Source organism: Protopterus annectens, chromosome 13.part0 (assembly GCF_019279795.1).
Source record: "Protopterus annectens isolate FY-2018-M chromosome 13.part0, PAN1.0, whole genome shotgun sequence".
NCBI lineage: Eukaryota > Metazoa > Chordata > Ceratodontiformes > Protopteridae > Protopterus > Protopterus annectens.
Window position 1 is genome coordinate 390,977,731 of NC_056747.1, and position 21,721 is coordinate 390,999,451.

General features: G+C 43.2%; 1 protein-coding gene across 1 annotated transcript in view; it reads left to right on the forward strand.

The window, feature by feature from the left end:
- Nucleotides 1–21,721, forward strand: part of ARID3A (AT-rich interaction domain 3A) — a 1,395,207-nt gene that overhangs the window by 218,548 nt on the left and 1,154,938 nt on the right. The window contains exon 3 of the mRNA XM_044054833.1: nt 1,618–2,399. Coding sequence (XP_043910768.1) covers nt 1,954–2,399 — 446 coding nt within the window. The 5' untranslated portion in view covers nt 1,618–1,953. The remainder of the gene's footprint in view (nt 1–1,617; nt 2,400–21,721) is intronic.

Below are 21,721 nucleotides of genomic sequence, written 5' to 3' on the forward strand. Positions count from 1 at the left end.
CGTCCTGGATTCCTGTTTCATCCTATTTTGATTTTATCGTATTGGTACTATGACATAAGTGACTTGAGAGACAACTAACCATTATCTTATTTAATGTGGTAAATGGGACATCTGTGCATTGCACAATGGCGTCCGTAATGACAAGGTATATATACTTGCCTTATGGGCTTTGCTGTTAGTGGACCATAGAACATAGGCTTATGTGAGATGTTTGGTGTTAGTTTTGGTGATTGCTAAGGAGTAGTGCTGCTGTTAGGTGGATTTGGAAGTCTTTGTGCTATGCTGAGGTGCTTAAAAGAAACCTTCCCAAATCTGAATTTGTGTGTGTAGTGAGTGGTGTGTCTTAAGTGTTGTTTGGGTATTCTTGACAGCCTGCAAGATTTTTGCCTCCATGGAAGTTGTGTATCTATATGCTCCGCATATTGTGTTATTTTCTTTAATTATGGACTGTTGCCAGCTTGATAAATTTGAGCATCTGAAGGCAATGTAGTAATTATATTGTTTGCAAACAGAGACATTTTTGGAAATTGAATACCCATGTTGTCCAATCCTGTAATAGGGTGGGCTGTTGGGATTAGGTTTTAACAAGGGTCTCCTAGAGTAGTTTCTGTGGTTAAGGGCAAAATGTTATATAGTGCCAGGATATGGTAGTGCTATTCCATGTGCAAGCTAGCTGCTGTAAGCTTAATTCCTTACTACAGTGTACAGTTAAATGGGTTTTTGACCTAATCATAACTGCATAGGGACATTTTTACTGTCTAGGTGTTTGCTACTATACAGGGTACTGCTAATCACTGCTGCTTGGCGGGCAGGTCCGTACAAAATTGCTTGATTTATGGTAAGAAAAAAAACTTAAAATGAGTCCTTTTCCTTCTAGCCAATGAACAACCACACTTCGAGCTTCCTGGAGTGCTTCACAACTCGGAGAGACCAGGTGAATACCTTCTGCCAAAAGATTGATGATCCTGGAATTTCTTAATATAAAAGCGCAGCGAAAACAACTGTCCAGTGCAGGTTAAGGAACAAGAAACTAAGTCCGTGGCTAATTTGCCCTTCTGCAAACCAAAATAGAAAAGCCAGCAAATAACTGTTTTTGCAACAAAATGAAATAAATGCTCTGAAACGGAAGGGATCACTGTATATTGCAAGTATATTTCACTTTTTCACTAAATTTAGTGAAATGAAAGGGGAAGACAAATGTCTCTTGGCTTGTCCCCCCCCCCCCCCCCCAAAAAAAAAAAAAAAAAAAAAAACAGACACTTAGACATCCCCCCCACCCACCCACTACTCATGCTCTAAAAGTCTTCATGCTTAATGTAGTTAACTTTGTTTAACATGCAGTTGTTTCCTGATTGATTTGATGGTGTATGTTTCACACACTTGGAAATATTTGGAGTTCAGCAGATATCTGTAGTAGTAGAGAGACTGTATTCCAGACAGAAGGTTAAATTAAGGATTCTGGTTATCTGCTTCACTTGTTTTATGTCCTGCACTGTACAATGTAATTTAAAACTATGTGGGAAGGAGGTGAGTATAATGGGTTGGAATGTAACTCTTTCCCACTTAAGGTTTTCTGCCAAGTTGTAATGTTGCTCTTTACATGTCCATTTTCTGCAGGTCCGAAGAAATAACAGACATCCTGAATGATCCCATCCATCCCCACCCCTGCAGAAAAACTACTGAGTGAACTGAAGTGCATTTATGGTGGGAAATCGTTGTTTCACCAGGCGAAGAACAGGGTAGTGTGCACAGACTAGCCAGGTGGCTCCATAGCTTAGTAGTGTATGGAAGGATTTTGTGAATGAAGAGTGGAATTGACTCTCCTGCAGTTTTTCACTTGTGGAGTTTGGCTGCTAATCGGAGGTCTGTTTTGTGGAATTTGTAAAGTAAAAATTGTATTTTGATTTTGCTTACTGTTGTGGACTAAATTACTACTGAGAACACTATCAAACCATGAAGCTGCAGGCAGTAATGGAAAATCTGCAGAGGCAGCAGCGTGCACGGCTTCAGCAAGAATTGGAAGCTAGGCAGCAGCATCAGGAGCACACAACGATGCGCTCATCTAGTGCTTCAAGCCAGAACTCTGGACCACGAGGAGGAAATAGTAATGCTAACTGGACAGGTGTACGGCGGGAGGACAGTGCAGCTGCTGTTGAAGCTGCACCTACTGAAGATGGAGATTCAGATCATACACTGATCCAACGTGCACAGATAGCTGCCTTAGCTGCAATGCGAGCAGCAGCTGCAGGACTTGATTGTAAAGGTAGTCCAGGGATGTCTGGTAGTAGCCATTCTTCAGATGAAGGGGAAGGGCTAGAGGATGAAGAGGAAGATGAGTTGGAACAAGGCATTGACAGATTTCGGGATACAGGGTCTGAAGAGGAAGATGACGATTCCCTGTAAGTACACACAAAAATCATTTTTTATTTAAAAAAAAAAAGAAAATTTGTGAAAGCTGAGGCTGTAGAATGCTAGCTTTTTAAAATGCGTTTACTTTATGATGCATTTTTCTTCCATATTCGATCTAGATTTGTGTGTAGTAATTTCCCAGAAGTCACCACTCGTGTAGTGTGGTCTTGCCACTTCCCCCTAGTTTGTGGCATTAGTAGTCCAAATTCTGAGAGAGACCAAGTCCTCTGTGCAGGACCCGAGACAGTGCCTACACTTGGTAGATAACATCAGACTGTAGGTTGTAACAACATGCCTTACTGCTACATAGAGTTGCTTTCAGTATACTGTTTTCTATGGGCTTTTTGGCCTCAGCAGTAATTCATAGCAGACTTTTCCCATCCTTATACTATTCTAGAAGTTATTCCTGTCTGGGTTTTAGTAGACTTGTATGTGTTCATGTTCATAAGTCTCAAACCAGCTTGATTTCTGGGTCGAGGTTATCAGTAGTCCTCTCCCATGTTGTGGAGGTGTGTTGAATCTTTTGACTACTTCACTAGTAGAAATTGTATGTGCATATTTTCTTTTTGTATTCCACCCTGTGCTTGTTGACCAGAAGTCCTTATTGTGGTTATAGCTCTTTCATTCCGTCACTCACCAGGATGAAAGTCTATTGTGGGGGGTGGGAAAGACACCCTCATCCAAGCAACTATCAGGAATTTTCTGCTTTTATAACTTGCCCCCCCTCATATTGCAGCTTTGTGTGAGTAGTCACATCCTTGAGGGGCTGCTGTACCTTCCTCTGTGTTGTAACTTTTTTTCTGCATGCATGTGATGGTTTCCTTTAAGACTTGAGGTTTGGTAGAGCCCATCAGTTTGTCCAGCTTGAACACTGCACACTGTATATTTCTCCAGTTGACACTAGCATTGCTGTTGGATGGAATCCCGCCTTTGCCCCAAGGTGCAGAGGCTGAGGTTGGTTGTTTGGTCCAGTCTCCTTGTGTATATTACATGCCGTTTTTCTGATGGCAGACTGAGATGGTAAGTCTGTTGATCATCCCTTTAAGCTTCCTTGCATCCTACATCCCCTTCCAGTCATACCTTCCATGTGTTCAGTGCCCAGGCTCCTAGCCAGTGTGGCATCTCTCTCTCTGTCTGACCCTCTCTCACACCACACCACACACACACACACACACACACACACACACACACACACACACACACACACACAGTCCACTAACATACATAAATATCAAGACTGGAGTTGTTGTCCTGGGCAGTGTTTAGAAATATCCCATTCCAGTGTCTGATTCTAGATTCCGTGAAGGGAAAGCAGCACTTTGTCTATATGGATAATCAGCATGCTTTGGCCCAAGATATGGTAGACTCGTATGGGATAATGAAAAGGCCCTAGATACTATTGCTTTCTACCACAATAACCCATTTTGATGAAATGCTGTGAGAGGTGGAAAGCTTAGTCCTTTTCTAGGTCCTGCATATATGACAATGAAAGTGAGAGTTTAGGCTGTATTCTTAGTGAGGTTAAACTGTGCAACTTTAATGTTCGCATAAAGCTGTGTGGTGAAAACCTTTTAGTACATATCTGGTTTTGACATCCAGATTTCTATTTTATCTGGACATGATTTTATCTTTAGAAAGATACCTTAGTTTGACAAATATATGTAATGCCTGCTGCTGCTTTCTCCTCCACCATATAAGATTTTGTCTCATTGCCTGTGTCTTTTTTTTCATTCCTGCCTATGGAATTGTTTTACTTGCATTTTTAACAAAGTGTGGATATGTAGTCAATAGGGTAGTTTCCATAGTTTTGGAGAATTGTGATAAAAGTGAGTTGTTATAGCATTTGCCTAAAATGTATATATTTATGAAAGTGAGTCTCCAATTGTTGACTAATACCTAACACTTTGTCCAAAGTGAGAGAGGAATTGTAAAACTGATTCTAGGACCACCACCATTCTGAGTGACACGGTCATTCGCGCTTGACCATCACAGTAAAAAAGTTGCTTTAATTGCATGAGATGGGGAGGGTGAGAGAGAGAATTTGTACACACTTGTGTGCACCTGTATATGTGTATATGTGAGAATCTTTCTCCAGCAAGCTGCTCTAAACCATCAGCTAGCTAATTGGAGACCCCACTTAATTTCTTCTAGTTAAGAGTTTTAACAAATGACTGGACGAGTGAGAGCAGGGTAGCAAATAATTGCCCATGGGCTGGGAAAACTATGCATGTCCAATTTGACAGCAGATTAATTTGCAGTGAAAATTTCTAAGAACCTTCTGCCAGATAGTAGCAACAGTGGTTTTGATATCGTATGTCCGACTGTATAAGAGACCTTATGTTGGATACCCAGACTCTGTGGTCAGACCCCTTTGATCCTCTGGTGAACCCAGTCATGATCTTTAAGACATGGTGATGCAGTCTCCTTTGATGACTTCATTTGGATAGTCACTTTGAGGCAGGTCCTTCACCATTCCCTCTCCCTTTGCTCATAGTCACCATAAATGTTTCTGGCCTATGATATGGGGCAAGGTACTGCAGCTGGTGAATGTTCCCAAATTATGTGGTCTGTATAGTTATTGCCCTTGCACATCTCCAGTACTGGAGATGAGGGCAGTCGTGCTGACTGTTCAGGCCTTATAGCACATTTTTCCTCCTGGAGTGCTGGCAGTTGGTGTGGATCGTTAGGCAAGGGGGTACAAGACCTGTCCCAGTTTGTTAGCAAGCAGTGAGTGTGTGGCAGTGTGCACACATTTTCCGATTACCACACATTTTTCCAGGGTAGCCAATTCTGTAGTACACAGGCTTAGCCAATGTCTGTAAACTTCCCACAAGTATTCCGTCTGCCAGTCCACTGCAGGATTGTTTTTACTGAAGAGGGGCTTTCTGGTGTTCAGTTTGCTTGTCTCTCCAGCCGGTGCAAAATGCCTGGAGCTCTTCTTACTGATTCCTCCACTCAGATGGCAAACTAAGGATGCCTTGGAGGATTAGTTTATGATTATTCCCCCGTTTACATGGTGTTTATATTCATTCAGAATGGCAAGGATTCACATGACCCACAATGATTTTAATGGCCCCCTTTTATCCAAACAGGTGTGGCTCCTCCCTCTTGAGTTTGTTTCTCCAAGAGCTTGTCATGCTGCCTGTGAAGAAGACTTCACTGTTGTACAGTTGCACCTGTTGAACAGAGTGCATTTGTATCTTTGGGCTGTGAAGTTAACAGCCTGGAGGTCCACTTCTATTAACAGGTATGTACTGATTTTTCTTGTCCCAGGTGGTGGATACCGTGGCTTCATTTTGAAAATCCTCCACCCAGAAGTCATAAAGAGAAGTTGAAAGAATTTTCAGTCTGGGCTGTATGTCATAACTTGGAGCCCTGTTCTGCACCAGTTTCCATTGTTTTTCAATATTTGTGCTGTCATGTTTTTTTTAATAACTTTATTACATTAGGACTTTAGGACATAGGCTCACATACATCAATAGAAAAAAAGTCCTATCAGTTATCCATTTACATACTTTATGCATTGTTTTCTTTCTTTGACTTCTGTCATTGAGTTCAACATTACGTACATTTCTCAATTCTTGTCTTTCGTCAAACCTCACTCCACCTCCTAAACGTTACTTTGCATGTATTGTTCCCAACAATTCCATTTATTTCTATGTAATTTGTTCCTTCTATTTAAAAAAAAACAAAACACTCTGGTTGTTTTACCTCATACAGTATTCATTACTTCAAATACAGTTGGTTTAGGTTTTGATTTCCATTTAGTAGTAGATGTTAAGTTGTCTATCTCGCCTTCATTCTTGCTGGATGGGTTCTCTAAAGCTCGAGAGTTGGTTCCACCCTCGGGGGGGCTATATCCCATCCTTATATGCTAGCGAGAGTTACCTCAGATCTCGTTTGCAGCACAGCTTCGAGGTTGGTTTTCGGTTCCTGGTAAGTTTTAGCTTTTCTATAAAAGTTACTTGTTTCCCCTTTTTAGTTTAATTATTCCTAAATTAGTGTAGTTCATTAAACTCTATCCCGAACCTATTTTCTTCCGTTTCTTGTCAAAAGAACTTTTAGTTCTTCCCTTGGGCCTTAGGCCTTCCCCTAGGGAGTGTTTGTGTAGTGTACTGCTTATTGTACTTATTTTTAGTATATTTTTACTATAATTGTGTTTTTTGACAGGGTATAACTGGTGTGTTTGAGTGTGTGTTTGTGTTCACCAGTTAGGCTATGTCTAAAGAAGCAAAGGTCTCAGTTCAAGAAGTGTGATGCGTGCTGTCAGAAAATGTCTCTGACAGGCGCTCACACTTCTTGTGTCTATTGTCTGGGGCCTTTGCACCTGCAGGACTCCTGTGCTGTCTGCCATGGATTCAGCCCCAGGGTCCTGCAGGAAAGAAAAAACAAGCTTATTTTGAGATTCCCTGTCTGTCTCAACAGGGAAGCCCTCCAAGGCATCGAGGTCTTCGGCTCCGGCTTCTGAGCCGAGACCTCAGGTTGTTCAACCTTTGCCTTTATCGGCTCCGGCTGGAGCCGATAAAACTCAGTCCACAGTTTCTGTGGCTCTCGGCCGCCGGCGAGCGTTATTAAGAGTACCCGTGTCGGCTCGACAAGATCTTGAGCCGACAACCAGAAAGAGTTCTAGGTCACCTTCTCTTGGCCCCGTTCATTCGGCTCCAGGTTCTTCCCTGCTGTCTGAACGGAGCCAAAGGTCTCATTCCTCTAGGTCATCGAGGTTGTCCGATCATGACCTTCAGAGGGTAGTGAGTCGACTACTCAAGTCTGAGGCACTGGCCCAGATGCTTCAGAGCCCGACTCATCACTCGGTGCCTGTCCCGGTCCATCAACTCCTTCCTCCTTCGACTCTTTGAGCTCGGAGCCGGGTCGTGTCGGAACCGAGACTGTGGTCACCTCGGGCGAGACAATTGTCTTCGGCTCCGTTTTCTTCCATGGAGGAATCGCGCGGACTGAGTGGCATCGGACCCTTGTCCGACCTCCCTCTCCCTCTCGGTGCTGGTGAGTTCGGCTCCGACATCGGCCTCGGAGCCATCACTGTCGGTGCCGAGGGGGTCTTTAGCTCCTCGGAGCGGGACCTCTGGCTCTGCCTGACAGGGGTGCTGAGGTCATGCGGAGTGTGTTAGAGCCTGGCTCTACTCCACAGTCGGCTCCTTCAGCCCCTCCCTCTATGCTGCCTCAGGGTAAGTCGACTCACTCCCTCATCCCGGACCGCAGAGAGCCAACTCCTCAGGAGCCCCTGTGGGATTTCATCCTCTTCCGAGGCCTCTCCTGATTTGGCAGAAGAGCCCCTCGGAAGAGGAAGGGAAGCACATTGACTCACCTGAGTCTATCACGTCGACACAGATCTGGATGATTCTGAGGTTCCCCCCCTTCTGAAGATGTCTCTTTTGCAGACATTCTGGAGATCCTTAAACAGAGGGGAAATTGGCCAGCCCTCAACCCTTCGGAGGACGAATCTGTGTATCTTGAGGCGTTTGGCTCTCGTCCTTCCACCTCCTGGGTGTCCCCCCCCCTCGACCCCCTCATGCAGGTGGTTGCTCATAAGGCATGGACGGCTCCTGATTCAGTGGACCCCACTCCCAGGAGACCCTCCAAATTCATCACAGCTCCAGCAGACAAGGAATTTTTATCAAAAGGAGTCTCTGTGGATGCTATGGTGGTAGCTGCCGCCACAAAGAAGGAACTGGCTGATCCTTCAGTGCCTGTCCATCCACCTAACAAGGAATCTAGGTCCATGGATAGGTGCGGGAAGCGGATGTTCTCCTCAGCGACATTTACTATCGTTCGCTGAATTACCTGTGCCATTTCACTGTCTTCAAAGGGACTTGATCAAAGAAGCGAGTGAAATGAGCTGCGGGGTTCCAAGAAAAATGAACACGCAGCTGGCTATCCTTAATTCTATTTCCAACTCCTCCATGCGCCTCCTCTTATGCGGCCGATGGAGCGAGCAGAGGGAACAGGGGCCTGGATGCGGCTATGCAATTTGGAACCTTTCAAGGCGTCTTTCACAAACTCCCTTTGATGGATCATCCCTTTTGGTCCACAAGTGAAAGAAACCCTGACTAGGTGCGAGACAGATGGCAAGACCCTTTCTGCCGTCGGAGTCCGTTTCCACTCCTTCTAGGCCTTACCCCAAAGGCCAGAAGGGGGAAAGATGTGGTTCCGTAAACAATCTCAAGGGACTTCGCCTGATGCACAGAGTCGGTTCCCCGCCAGAGGCAGAGAACACGCCCTAGAGGCAGAGGTCCAGAACCAGGGCAATCCGTCTTCCGATAAGCCCTTTCAACATCCCTGAGTTGCCCGACTGCCCATCTTCGGAGGCAGTCGAAGATTGTCACTGTACCCAGAAGCCTGGCTATCCTTGACACAAGACAAATGGGTACAGTCCATCATTTCCGGCTATTCTATTCCTTTCTTCGTTTTCCAAGTCAATCAAAAAATCCCTTCCAGAAGTTCCACCGGGATATAGCAGCTTTGGAAATTTCAAAACTGCTTGCAAAAGAGCTATTCAGCCAGTGCCAGCAGACCAACTAGGATCCGGAATCTACTCAAGGTTCTTTTTAGTTCCAAAGAAAACAGGGACTGGAGACCAATTTTGGATCTCAGTATCTTGAACAGATCGGTCAAGAAAACAAGATGGATGGTCACGCTGCAATCCATTCTTCCCTATTGGGAAAAAAACTGATGTGCTCTATAGACCTTCCTATCACATAAAATGAACAGGCGCTCCAGAAGATTCCTCCGCTTCAGGCTGGGAACCAGTCATTTTCAATTCAGGGCCCTGCCCTTTGGTCTCACCACTGCCCCGGTGTTTACCAAATGCATGGCAGTGGTAGCTTCTCACCTGAGACGACAAGGATTCCAGGTGTTTCCATATTTGGACGACTGGCTCCTCACAGCTCCCACCAAGCATCTCCTCTTGATGGCCAGAGATTACACTTTCGTCTGTCAAAAACTGGGTATCTCAATAAATTGCAAAAGTCTGTTTACTATTACCTACATAGGCAAATTTAGATACTGTAAACATGTCTGCAACACTAACGAACCAAAGGATATCAGACATTCAAAAATTGGTGTCTCTTCTTCTCAACAACAACAGAGCCAAGGCCAGGTTAGTTCTAAAGGTGTTGGGAATCATGGCAGCGGCCATACCTCTCCTCCCATTGGCCAGATACCATGCGGATCCTTCAGTGGATGCTTTTTCTCAATGGTCATACCAGGAACTTCCAATGTCTCACACCATTATGATCACGCAAAAAGCATCTCATGTGGTGGATGTCTTCCCCCCAGCTCCTGTTGGGGAGACCATTTGTTCCACCTCCTCCGGTTGCTACTCTGACAACGGATGCCTCCCTGATCGGGTGGGGGCATTATCAGGGCAGGACAGTCCAGGGCACATGGCAACCAAGCGAATGCCACTTGCACATAAATGTTCTGGAGATGAGAGCAGTGCTTTGCAAGCCCTTCAAGACTCTCTTCCCTTGGGAACGATTGCAATCCAGACAGACAATATGTCTGTAGTGTGGTACATCAACAAACAAGGCGGAACCAGATCATACCCCTGTGTCGAGAAGCACTCAGACTGTGGCAAGGAAGTCAATCACATTGCGGACAAGTTGAGCAGAGCTATCCTCATGCCTCACGAGTGGTCTCTGAAAGACTCTGTAGTGAGAGAAATATTTCTCAAGTGGGGTCAGCCTTGCTGCGATCTTTTGCTACTCCCCAAAACAGCAAGTGCAGAGAGTACTTCACTCTATTCCCTTTACCAGGCCAACCCAGCAGGTAGTCCAAGTTTGGCCCGGGACTTCTGTATGCATTTCCACCTTTCCCACTGATCTCTCAAGTAATACAGAAAGCTATCGCTCAGAAGGCCTCATTGATTCTCATTGCTCCTTACTGGCCTCGACAAGTGTGGTTCCCCTTTCTACATCGATTTCTTTTGGGCGACCGTGGAATCTGGACCTAGTTCCAGATCTTTTGATCCATCAGTCGGGTCAGTTTCATCGCTCCTCCCTCTCTGAACCTCACTGCTTGGTTCCTCCACTTCCAACCGTAGCCAGGCTTCCTCAATTATCTCACTCTGTTAGAGATATTTTGATAGCTTCCCATAAATCTTCCCTTCGAAAGATTTATTTGAGTAAGGCTTCTCATATTGGGCTCAAGAAAAGGACATAGATCCTTTCACCGCTTCCATCCAACTAGTCCTTGATTTTCTAGCTGAACTCTTCCATGCAGGTTCATCTCCATCTACTCTTAAGGTTCAATTGGCAGCTATTTCTAATTTTCATGTGGGTATTTCTGAATCTGCCCTAATGTCCCACAAACTCTGCAAAGCTTTTTTGAAAGGAGTTTTCTTCTCAGACCTCCTGTAAGAAATCCTCCTTCTCCTTGGGACCTAAATTTAGTTCTTGCTTCTTTGATTCTTTCCCCTTTCGAACCTGCAGCTTCATGTTCCTTAAAGTTATTATCATGGAAAACTCTCTTTCTGGTGGCTATCACATCAGCTAGAAGAATTTCAGAACTTCAAGCACTCAGTTGTCGTTCTCCTTACCTTGTGTTTCATAAGGACAGAGTTTCACTAACCCGTCCTTTTGCCTAAGGTGGTTTCAACATCAAATCTAAACCAATGCATTGACCTCCTGTCTTTTTCCGGAGTATTCAAATAGGTCTGAACAAAAATTACACTACCTGGATGTTCATCGTCAATTAAGGTACTACTTGGACAGGACGAAACTATTCAGAAAATCTGATCAGCTGTTTGTCTCCTATGGAAAGCAGAAGGGGACTTCAGTTTCAAAGGTATCTTTATCCAGATGGCTAACATCTCTGATTACCCTTGTTTATGAGATTAGACACCAAAACTGCCTAATAAACCTAAAGCCCATTCCACCAGAGCTTTGGCTACTTCTCTAGCCTTCCAAGACAGACTGCCTATTGACACCATTTGTGCAGCGGCTACTTGGGCTACTCCTCACACTTTTATTTCCCATTATAAGTTGGATTTAGCTTCTAGGCATAGAGCTAATTTTGGTTCCACTGTTCTCAGGAGTCTGTTCCGTTAGGCCACCGGGACAAGGTGCTAGGAGATAGACAACTTAACATATAGAAGTTATGTTCTTACCATAATCCATGTTAGTTGTCTTCCCACCCTCCTTCCCCCTGGCCTGGACAGACCTAGAGGAGTTGTGATCGTGACCTCTCTTTCTACCACCTCTTTCTTAGCTATATGCTATTATGCATATTTCTTGTTTCAGGATGTAGGTCACCCTTCTTCTCCCTGTTGTTAGAGGTGGACTCTGTTATAGTTATTCTGTTTTATCCTGTTACTATCATAAGCTGGGGTTAGCTTACAAACGAGATCTGAGGTAACTCTCGCCTAGCATTGTGGGATATAGGAGCCTCGAGCCGGTGGAACCAACGAACCAACTCTCGAGCTTTTGACGAGATGGAGCCAGGTCGGCTCCGAACCCATCCAGCAAGAAGAAGGCGAGAAGAAGACAACTAACATGGAACGTTATGGTAAGAACATAACTTCTATTTTTCTTTTTGGCAGCCAGTAGAATTAAATTTGGTTAAAGCCATTTGATCTAGAAATATTTTTGATAGATCACTTTGTGTGGAATTTTTAAGATCTACCAAGTCATTGCACTATTTCTTTCCCCTTCGTATCTCCAACATTTGCTCTCTACTTGAGGAAAATTTTGAAGTCTGCTTGGGGCACAAATATTTATGCAAATACTTCATAGCAAAAATCTTCTACCTTGTAGACTTTTTCATACTTGAGCCATACATGTCTTTCCATTGTTCCCTTGTTAAACGCTTTCCAGTGTCACTTCCCAAGCTTCATCTGATTGAGTCTTATACTTATCATGTAATATCTTATAATTATCCCTTTGTAATAGCAGCTTCTGTTCTAGAGGTGTTTAAAATCTCTACCAGAGCAGGTCTTTCAGTTAGAGAATCGGCAAAGAGGAAGGGAGAGGGAGTTCTATCAATCCGTGATAGGAAAGGCAGTCTCTAACCTGCAGTTCAAAGTCTTTGGCCTCATCCCACTCTGTTGCCTTTCCCACTCTAGTTATTTGTTCCAGTTACTTTGACTCCTTTGCTAAATTTCTCCAGTAAATTCACAGCCCCTTCTTCCCTATGTTATGTACTTCAGCTTGCTGTCATCTCTGTTGGCAACATCTCCCCTTCTGCATTGCTGTATTGACTAAGTTCTTATAATGGTTCTGTAGCTTTGAGTATTATCTTCTGTATGGTTGCTCTCCTTATGGATCTGTGTACAAAATCCCATTCTCTCCATATTTCTTGAACCCCCCCCTCCCCACTTCATCATCATTCCATTCCACTTTTAATTCTAACCCATTTGCTTGTTACATATATGAGCCTTAACTGCCTAGCTCCAAAATATCTCTTCAAATTGAGTTATCCTGAACAACCTTCATCTACTGAGAGGATAAACATATCCCAGTTAAGTCTTGGCATTTCCCCCTCCCAAGCTAAATTACTTAAATTTTTTTCTTAATTATTGTCCACAGCTTCTCTAGCTGATAAAAATATATGCCTGATCTGTGTATAAAACTAAAGGGACTAAAAGTTTTTTCACTGCTTATATTTTTTCAATGCTTATATTTTGCTATCAGTATCCATAAATAAGAGCTTCCATTTCCTCAGTGTGTGTTGTATTTTGTTTATTTTCTTCCCACATACTAACAGAAGCCTTTTTAATCCGTACTCCTAAATGGTTTATCTTATTGTGTCCCTGTAAAGGAGTGATGTCCTTTGTGTTATACTGTTGCAGTCATCACTTGTTTGTTAGCCCTGCTGGGTAGCTCTCTGTCGGCCTGAATACCAGAATAAAGCTTTTCTCCTGCGCTGGCTGCTGTCACCTGTGGACTGACGTCAGGAGAGCAGCCAGCGCCATTACATCAGTCATTCTTGCAGTAGAGCCCAAAGCAAAAGCAGTTTACGTGTGTGCCGGTTGATCATCGCCAGAGTGGAATTTGCCTCCGAAAATGACTAAAGCTAACTATCCCGTTGGGGACCTTTTTCTTGCTCTAACAGATGTCCAAAAAAAGTCAATAATTGTCTCTGCTGTGGAAACAAAATACCACCCCAAGACTTCCATACTTTGTGTGTTACTTGTCTAGGCCCAGACCATGATGTCCCCCGTTGTTGGTTCTGCACACTTTTCAATTCTAGGACTATTTGTCATAGAGCTGAATTTGCAGCCAGGCATTTTCAAAGTACTTCCTCGCATTACGAAATGTCGGTCAACAGTCTGTGGATATTCCCAAAAAAACGAAAAGATAAGGAAAGGGACAGACCACACAAAGATAATCCTTCTGACGACCCGTCCCAGAAGCAAGTAATCACTTCTCAGGAATTCAGTGAGGCACTTTCGCAGCCCCTGATACCCGACTCGTTTCCTTCAGAGGCCTCTACCGTGACCCTTTTGGAGTCCGGTATGCCGCCAGGGAATGCTTCATCAGCCGATCCCTCTGTTGTCTCCACTTCGGTTGAGTCCGGAGCAGCTACGCAGGCACTGGCTTCCGAGGAGGTTCTTCGCACAACCGATTCAAGGCAAAAGCCAACGTCTTTGCCTCAGACTACCGCATCTCAACGACAAATGGATTTATTAAGGTCTAAAAGCAAGACCACCCCTAAGAAACCAGCCTCTAGTTGCCATCTTACTCCTCTATCACCTCAGACGAAGTTACTGAAAATGGCGGAGGACCTAATCACTTTCATCAGGGGTAGCCATACCACTCCCCCTAAAAGAAAAAGGACTACTTCTCCTGAAGTTCACACAGAACCAGATTCAGAAATTTCAGACTACCTTGATTCAGATGAGGAACAGCAACCTCTCACTTCCTTTGAGGATTCTAATGCAGAGAAATCCATTCCTTCTGCCTCCCCTCCCTGAGGATCTTTCATTTAGGGGAAACCCTACACACACTGAGAGCATTTCCACTGGCGAGCCCAAGATTATCCTACGTCTAAGAAAAGACCAAGAATTTCTAGACCTTCCTCAGAACAGACTTTTGGCCATCCCTCCTATTCTGGATGTGGTGGATGATGTTTTCAATGAATCTAGCCTCACCCTTAATGCTGTACCCCCTGCTCCTAGAAAACCTGACAGGTACTACAGGGTGCTTGATTCACATACATTTTTGTTTAAAAACCCTGCAGCAGACCCAGAGGTCATCACACAGTGGCTGAGGCTAGCTCATCAAAAATTCCAAATATCAACAGCACACCTTGGAACTTATGAAACAAAAAAAATTCATCTTTACCTGACACTAATACTTCCAAGGAGTTAGCAGATCTTCTGCACTCTCCTTCTCAAGTAGCTAAACCGTCCCTGCACTGCAGATTCGATTTCATAGAAGCCTCAAGTAGGGCTGCTGTGGCAGGTTCAGTCACTAGGAGGCACTCATGGCTAAAAGAACAGCAACTGCCTGATCATGCAAAATCTAGATTACTTGATGCTCCCTTGGATAAAGACCACTTGTTTGGATCAAAAGCAGAGGAAGTCATCAAAAAGATGGAGGCTAAAGCTAAATCTGTGCAAACAGACTTCATCCAAGTTCAACCTCCCAGATTCAGCAGACACTTTCCCTCTAAGAACTGGTCTTTCCCAGCCCCCAATAGACAGGCTCAAGGGAGGCCTCGCAGGGACAGACCAGTTAGACCACAAAACCAAGGCCAGCGAAAAACTAAGCAGTGGCCCTCTACCACTCCCACAGCAAGGAGTTCTAAGTCCACTCATTACTCTAAGAACGTCCAGTGACTCCCACCCCACCTCCCATCAAAGGTTAGGAAGGAAGGCTATCCCTCTACAAACAAAATTGGCTGTCTGTAACAAAGGAGCAATGGGTTTTACAAATCATTTTCCAGAGCTACAAATTTACCTTCCAACTAGTCCCAACCATATCAAGTTACCCAAATCTACCTCCAAATCAGTGGGCAAAAGCATTAAAACAAGTGCACATACTCCATGCCCAAGGGACAGTGGAGCCTGTACCACAGGAGCAAGCAGAAAAAGGATTTTACTCCAGACTGTTCCTAGTGCCAAGGAAAGAAGGCACTTGGCAACCCATCCTCAACCTGTCCACTCTAAACACCTTTGCTGGACAAAAACACCAGTGCTGGGCAAAAATGCATGGCTAGTCACTCTAGACCTGAAGGATGCCTACCTTCATATACCCGTAAGGGAGTCTTGCAGAAAATACCTATGCTTCAGAGCAGGTTCACAACACTTTTCATTCTCTGCGCCACCCTTTGGCTCATCTACGGCTCCCAGGGTCTTGACAAAATGCCTGGACCTAGTGGTTGCCTTCTGCAGACAGTAAAACATCCAGATTTACCCTTAGCTGGACGACCGTCTAATGCAAGCAGACAGAGAAGTTACTACAGGACCTGCTCTTTGTACAAACAACCCTAACGTTTCTAGGGTTCACTATCAACAGGAAAAAATCAAACCTAAACTTCTCCACGCAGATCACCTTCTTGGGTGTAATCCTGGACACAGCCTCCCAGACAGCCTTCCTCTCACCAGAAAAACAAAGCTTTCTGCCAAATTACATTTCCCCATTAGCTGTCCCACTCGCAGCAAGGAAAATTCTGCAAGCACTGTGTTAAATGTTGTCCTGCATTCTAATGATCTCCCTGGCCAGGCTGCACATGAGAAAACTCCAGTGGCTCCTAAAGAACCTTTGGTGCCAACACTCTCAACCTATGGAGACCACTCTCCCCCTTATTCCATGTGTAAAGAACAAGTTTCTTTGGTGGGCAGAGGCCTGCACTCCAAGGGCCTTTCCTTCACCTACCCTACAACAAGGCCAGACTGTTACCATAGACTTCTCAGACCTAGCTTGGGGCGCTCATTTACACACGCGGTGCACCCAAGGCTCTTGGGACCTGGGCACCTTCATTGGCACATCAACCTAAAAGAAATTATGGCAGTTCACAAGGTTATCACATCCTTCTAAGACCACCTAAAACCAGGGGTCCTCCTCATAAAAACAGACAATACCACAGTCATGTGGTACATCAACAAGCAGGAGGGACACACTTCTACCCTCTCTGCAGACTAGCCATGACCCTCTGGCAGACAGCCTCATCCATGAGCCTACACCTGATAGCCCAGTACATCCCAAGAGTAAACACCACCTTAGCAGACCATCTAAGCAGAAACTACTTAGACTCCCATGAGTGGAAACTCCAGAAGGGGACATTCCTTCAAATCACCCAGGCCTGGGGGACACCAGAAGTGGACCTCTTTGCCTCCCAACACAACAATTGGCTGCAAAAATTCTGCACAAGGAAGTTCCACCACCTAGCTTGGAAAGTGGATGCTCTTTCATTCCAATGGACCAATCTCTCCATTTATGCACCCCCCCCCACCCTTGCTCCCAAGGGTACTGCTCAGAATAAGGCAGGAAGGACCAAAAGCCATCCTTATAGCACTAGATTGGTCTGTACCCCTTGCTGCTCAGTCTGACCAAGGAGCCTTACAGACCCTTGCCATTAACTGCAGACCTCCTGACCCAAGCCAGAGGGGAGAGTCTACATCCAAAGCTGCACACACTCAAACTTTCTGCATGGTTTATCCCCCAGGGACCAGGGGTAACCCACAGTTGAGCAAGCAGGTCCTAAGACATTAAGGAAGCCAGAAGGCCCAGCACCAGGAAATCTTACTCATAGAAATGGAAAAGATTCAACTTCTTGTGCCTGTCTAAAGGTCACAGCAGCTCCCAGCCGCCCCTTCCACTTATTCTGGACTACCTAGCGGAGCTACTTAACAAGGGTGCCTCCTTTTCCTCCATTAAAATCCATGTCTCAGCCATTTCAGCACACTTTCATGCTGAACACCCTGTCTTCTCTCATCCTTTGATTAAGCAGTTCCTCAGAGATGTATCTAACATTAGGGCCCCCCCCCCCCTAGAAAGGGTATAAGAGAGCAGGCTAACACGTACGGTTGATGCACGGATAAACCAACCATGAATACAAAAGAAAAAATCCAGCACCCCGAGTAGGTGTAGCAAAAAACTCGTTTATTGTTAACCAGACCGGTTTCAGCAATTAGCTTTCTTCAGTGGTATGGTCAAGATGTTTGAATAATCCCTATTTATAGGTAATTCAAATGAAAAATATGACATAATTTCCTGTTTATATAAATTATAAACAAAACAATAATCTAATTCATGACCATAAATTGTGAATGAGATAGGACAATGGAAAAAAGAGAAATATAACCAACAATAAACCATCATAATTTAAGAATAACATGTATTCCAAAATTGGAATGCTGAAAACATATTGTTAAATAATAATGATAATCATATCGGACCAGTGAAAACTATGTCAAAGTCGTAACAAAAAATTGGAGTGTATGGAACAATATTAAAATAGTAATGACAGATAGTTCTTCATAACTTGTCATTAAGACCTGGTGGAAACAAACCACCTAATTTAATTATCCATTTGGTTTCCTTACTGTTTAACAGTTTATGCCATCCAGTTTTAAATGCTCTGTGACCAACAATCTTGTCAATGCAAATGAAAGAAAATTGAGCCGTTTTGTGTACAACAGTATGTTTGTACAGAGCATTAGTAGCCCTACATTTCTAATATCTCCTAAATGCTCAGAGATACGGATGCGCAACTGTCTAGATGTTTGAGCAATGTAAAATGCCCGACATGTACATGTGGCCAAATAGATCACCCAGTCCATACTGCAATTGGCAAAATGATTAATGTTTAATATCCTGCCTGTATTCTTGCTAGTAAATTCCTTTGTTGTGAATATATATTTACAAAAAGAGCAGTGACCACAAGGATGACAGCCAATTAATCTATCTCCTAGTAGAGTAGTCTGGGTCATACAGACATCCTGAGGTGTAATTCTTTTGTAATGTGAGAAATGTGATCCTAAAGTTTTGCCTTTGCGGTAGGAATAAAGACATCTGTCATCTAACCACTTAGCCAAATGTGTGTTTGTTCGCAGTATGTTCCAATGATTACTGATTATGTCCTGTAATTGGTAGGTGTTCCTGCCAAAAGTAGTTAGTAGTCTGAGTAATTGGACTGATGACTGAGCAGTCCTGTCTTTATAGCCCAACAAACTGTCCCTTGATAAATTGTTGGTCATACTAGCTGCAGATTGGACATCCATTTTGTTATACCCACGCTGTATGAATCTGTTTGAGAGATCATTCTGGCAGTGCTGAAGGTCTAAATGAGATGAACATATTCTCTTAATTCTGATAAATTGTGATTTGGGAATGTTTCTTATGATGTGTTTAGGGTGAAGGCTGGAGGCATGTAGAAGACTGTTATATTGTGGATATTTTCTATGCACGGTGGTACGAAGAGTGTTATCCACTTCCTTACTTAAATGAACATCCAAAAAATCAATTTGGTGTGTGTCATGATTTATTGTGAATCTAACACCCCATTTATTGCTATTCAAATATTCCACAAATTCCATAAGATACTCAATTCCCCCTTTCCAAACCAACCAACAGTCGTCCAGGTACCGTCTCCAAATATCCATTTCAGGCGGATATAGATTATGTGTTTCATTGTATGTAATCTGATCTTCCACATATCCCATAAAGAGATCTGCATAGATTGGTGCAAAAGAGGCACCCATCGCCATGCCCTGAATTTGCCAGTAACATTGGTCTTGGAAATAGAACACGTTCTTAGTTAGAACGTGTTCAGCCAAACAAATAAGTAAGGTATTAAATCCCGGACTATAGAGGTTGGTCTTGAGCAGCCAATATTCCAATGCCATTAGACCGGCCCAGTGTGGTATACTGGTATATAATGATGTGACATCTAGAGTGCACATGATCCAATCAGCTTCAAGTTGTGATTCAGAGACCATCTGAAGGAATTCAGTGGTATCCTGCAGTCTCGCCCGTACATGTGGCAACAAGGGCTTTAAATATTGAGTCAAGAAAACTGATAAAGGTTCCGTCAGTGATCCAATGCCTGAAACAATGTCTACCCGGAGGTGTATAAGGGGATTTATGAATTTTGGGCAGAAGATACAAATATTGTTTGACTGGATCCTGAACAGTAAGGTGAAATTTCGTTTTTATACTGATGCCCTATTCAACAGCAAGCTGTAAGAAATTATCTATTTCTTGTTTAAATTTGGGCGTAGGGTCAATGGGCATATGTAAATAATGCTGAGTGTTTGACATTTGTCTTATTCCTTCAGCCCAGTAATAACTGGAATTCATAACCACAATGGCCCCACCCTTGTCTGCAGGAAGAATGGTGATATCAGTATTATTTCTAAGATTGGTAAGGGCCTGTTGTTCCTGAACATTTCCTATGCCCAACTGGTGGTGTAGATCTTTGAGAACAGCATTCTGGAATATAGCTACGTGTTTGTCCATTGGAGGACAAAACTTCGAGGGTAAGAATCGAAATTCAGTGGATCTTTGAGTTAAATCCTGTTGATCAAAAAATATTTTTAAGTTCAATCTTCTAGTCACTCATAAGTTGTTCATTGATATTTATCTTGATAATTTCTACCATTGTTATTATTATCATTATGATCATTATCTTCATGATTATTATTATTATTATTTTTAATTTTTATTATTATTATTATTATTTTTACTTTTATTTTTATTTCCATTTCCATTTTCATTGTCTCTTGTTTTATTCCGAACAGCACACACATATCATACTTGTTGTCATAACAACCATTGATGTGATATTTAATACACTAGTTATTTTTCACATCACTATCATGGGGCATCAGTTTGACTAGACATTTGATTTGGTTCCGTGATACAATTTTGTTTGTTTGGTGGCTGAGGTTATAAAAATTGCTTTTCATGTATTATGCACAGTTTTGACTGTGACTTCCATTTCTGACTTTTTATCTTTAGTGCCTGCATTCACAGCTACACCAGCGTAGTTATCTATCCACTCATTGATTGGAACGTTTTTGTTTGTCTTTGGTTAAATAAAATACACAGTTACTTTGAAAGTACTATATATACTTACATCCCTTGTTTACACAGTGACTTTCTTGGTGCACTTACATAGTCGCACACCTGTGTGCTCCAGCATACAAGGTTTGAAAGTATTTTGTGTATTTAATTTTTACATACTGCCCTATTTGGAGCTTTTACATGGTTGCACATTTGTCTGCTCCAATACATAAGGCTTGAAAATATTTTCTGTATATACTTGTATATTTTTAGTCATAAACTTGCTATTATGTGTTGTTTTAAAGCGTTCTTAGTATTTTTAGTTGCATTACACTATTAATATAGGCACATTGATTTTATCCTTGTGTATAACTTTAAATTTTCTATGACAATGAGTTTGACTCAATCAGCTGACTGCTAGATCGATCACATGATTCTCAGAAGTTATATAAGCTGTTTTTAAACTCATTTGGTTTTAGTCTGATGAAGCGGATGGTAGATCCGCGAAAGCGCTTACTAATTTAATAAACTCCACAAACTGATATATTTGCTTTTCTACTGGTTTTGACCTCCATTGGTTTTACATTTCATGAAACTTGTGTTTGTGAACTTTGGACTAATTTCATGACTACGCCATACTTTGTTTGTTGTTGGATGAGCTGTTGAATGATACTTTATGCTGCTGCTGTTTTGTTTGGATTACTTACATGACCACGCCTATCATGCTTGTTGATGGACTAGATTTCTAACGACACACAACTTAGTCGTTGTGCCTCCCTCAGCAGAAGTTTTCTGTGAGTATTTTTCAATTTTGAATTTTGGTAGTTCCACGCGGAAGGGCATTATTTTTCTCATTTTTGACTTTTTGGGCACTACTGTTTCTGATGTCCTTCAAGGATGCATCTGCAGTCATAACATATGGGTTGTCCTGCCTCAGGCAGCCCTTCGGTCGGCCGGATTCCAAAGTCTGGGTCTGGCCTCGGCTGATGTCGCACTTTCCCCGACGTCAGAGCTTCTGGGGTATAAAGGCAGCAGCAGACGCCATTTTCCCCAGTCTTTCTTGCCGCGCGGTGCCCGAGGCAGAAGCTGTTCGCAAGTGCCGGTCGGTCAGATCCAGAGATTTCAGCTACTGAAGACTTCGAAAAAAAGCTAAGTACCCCGTTGGGGACTCTTTCTTGCCTCAGCCGATGTCAGACAAAGTAAATAATTGTTTAACTTGTGGGAAACAAATACCTCATAAGGATTTCCATTCTTACTGCCTTCCTTGCTTAGGCCCAGACCACGACTCATCAGCTTGTTTAGCCTGTGCCTCCTTCAACCGACGGACTCTTAGACGTCGGTCGGGT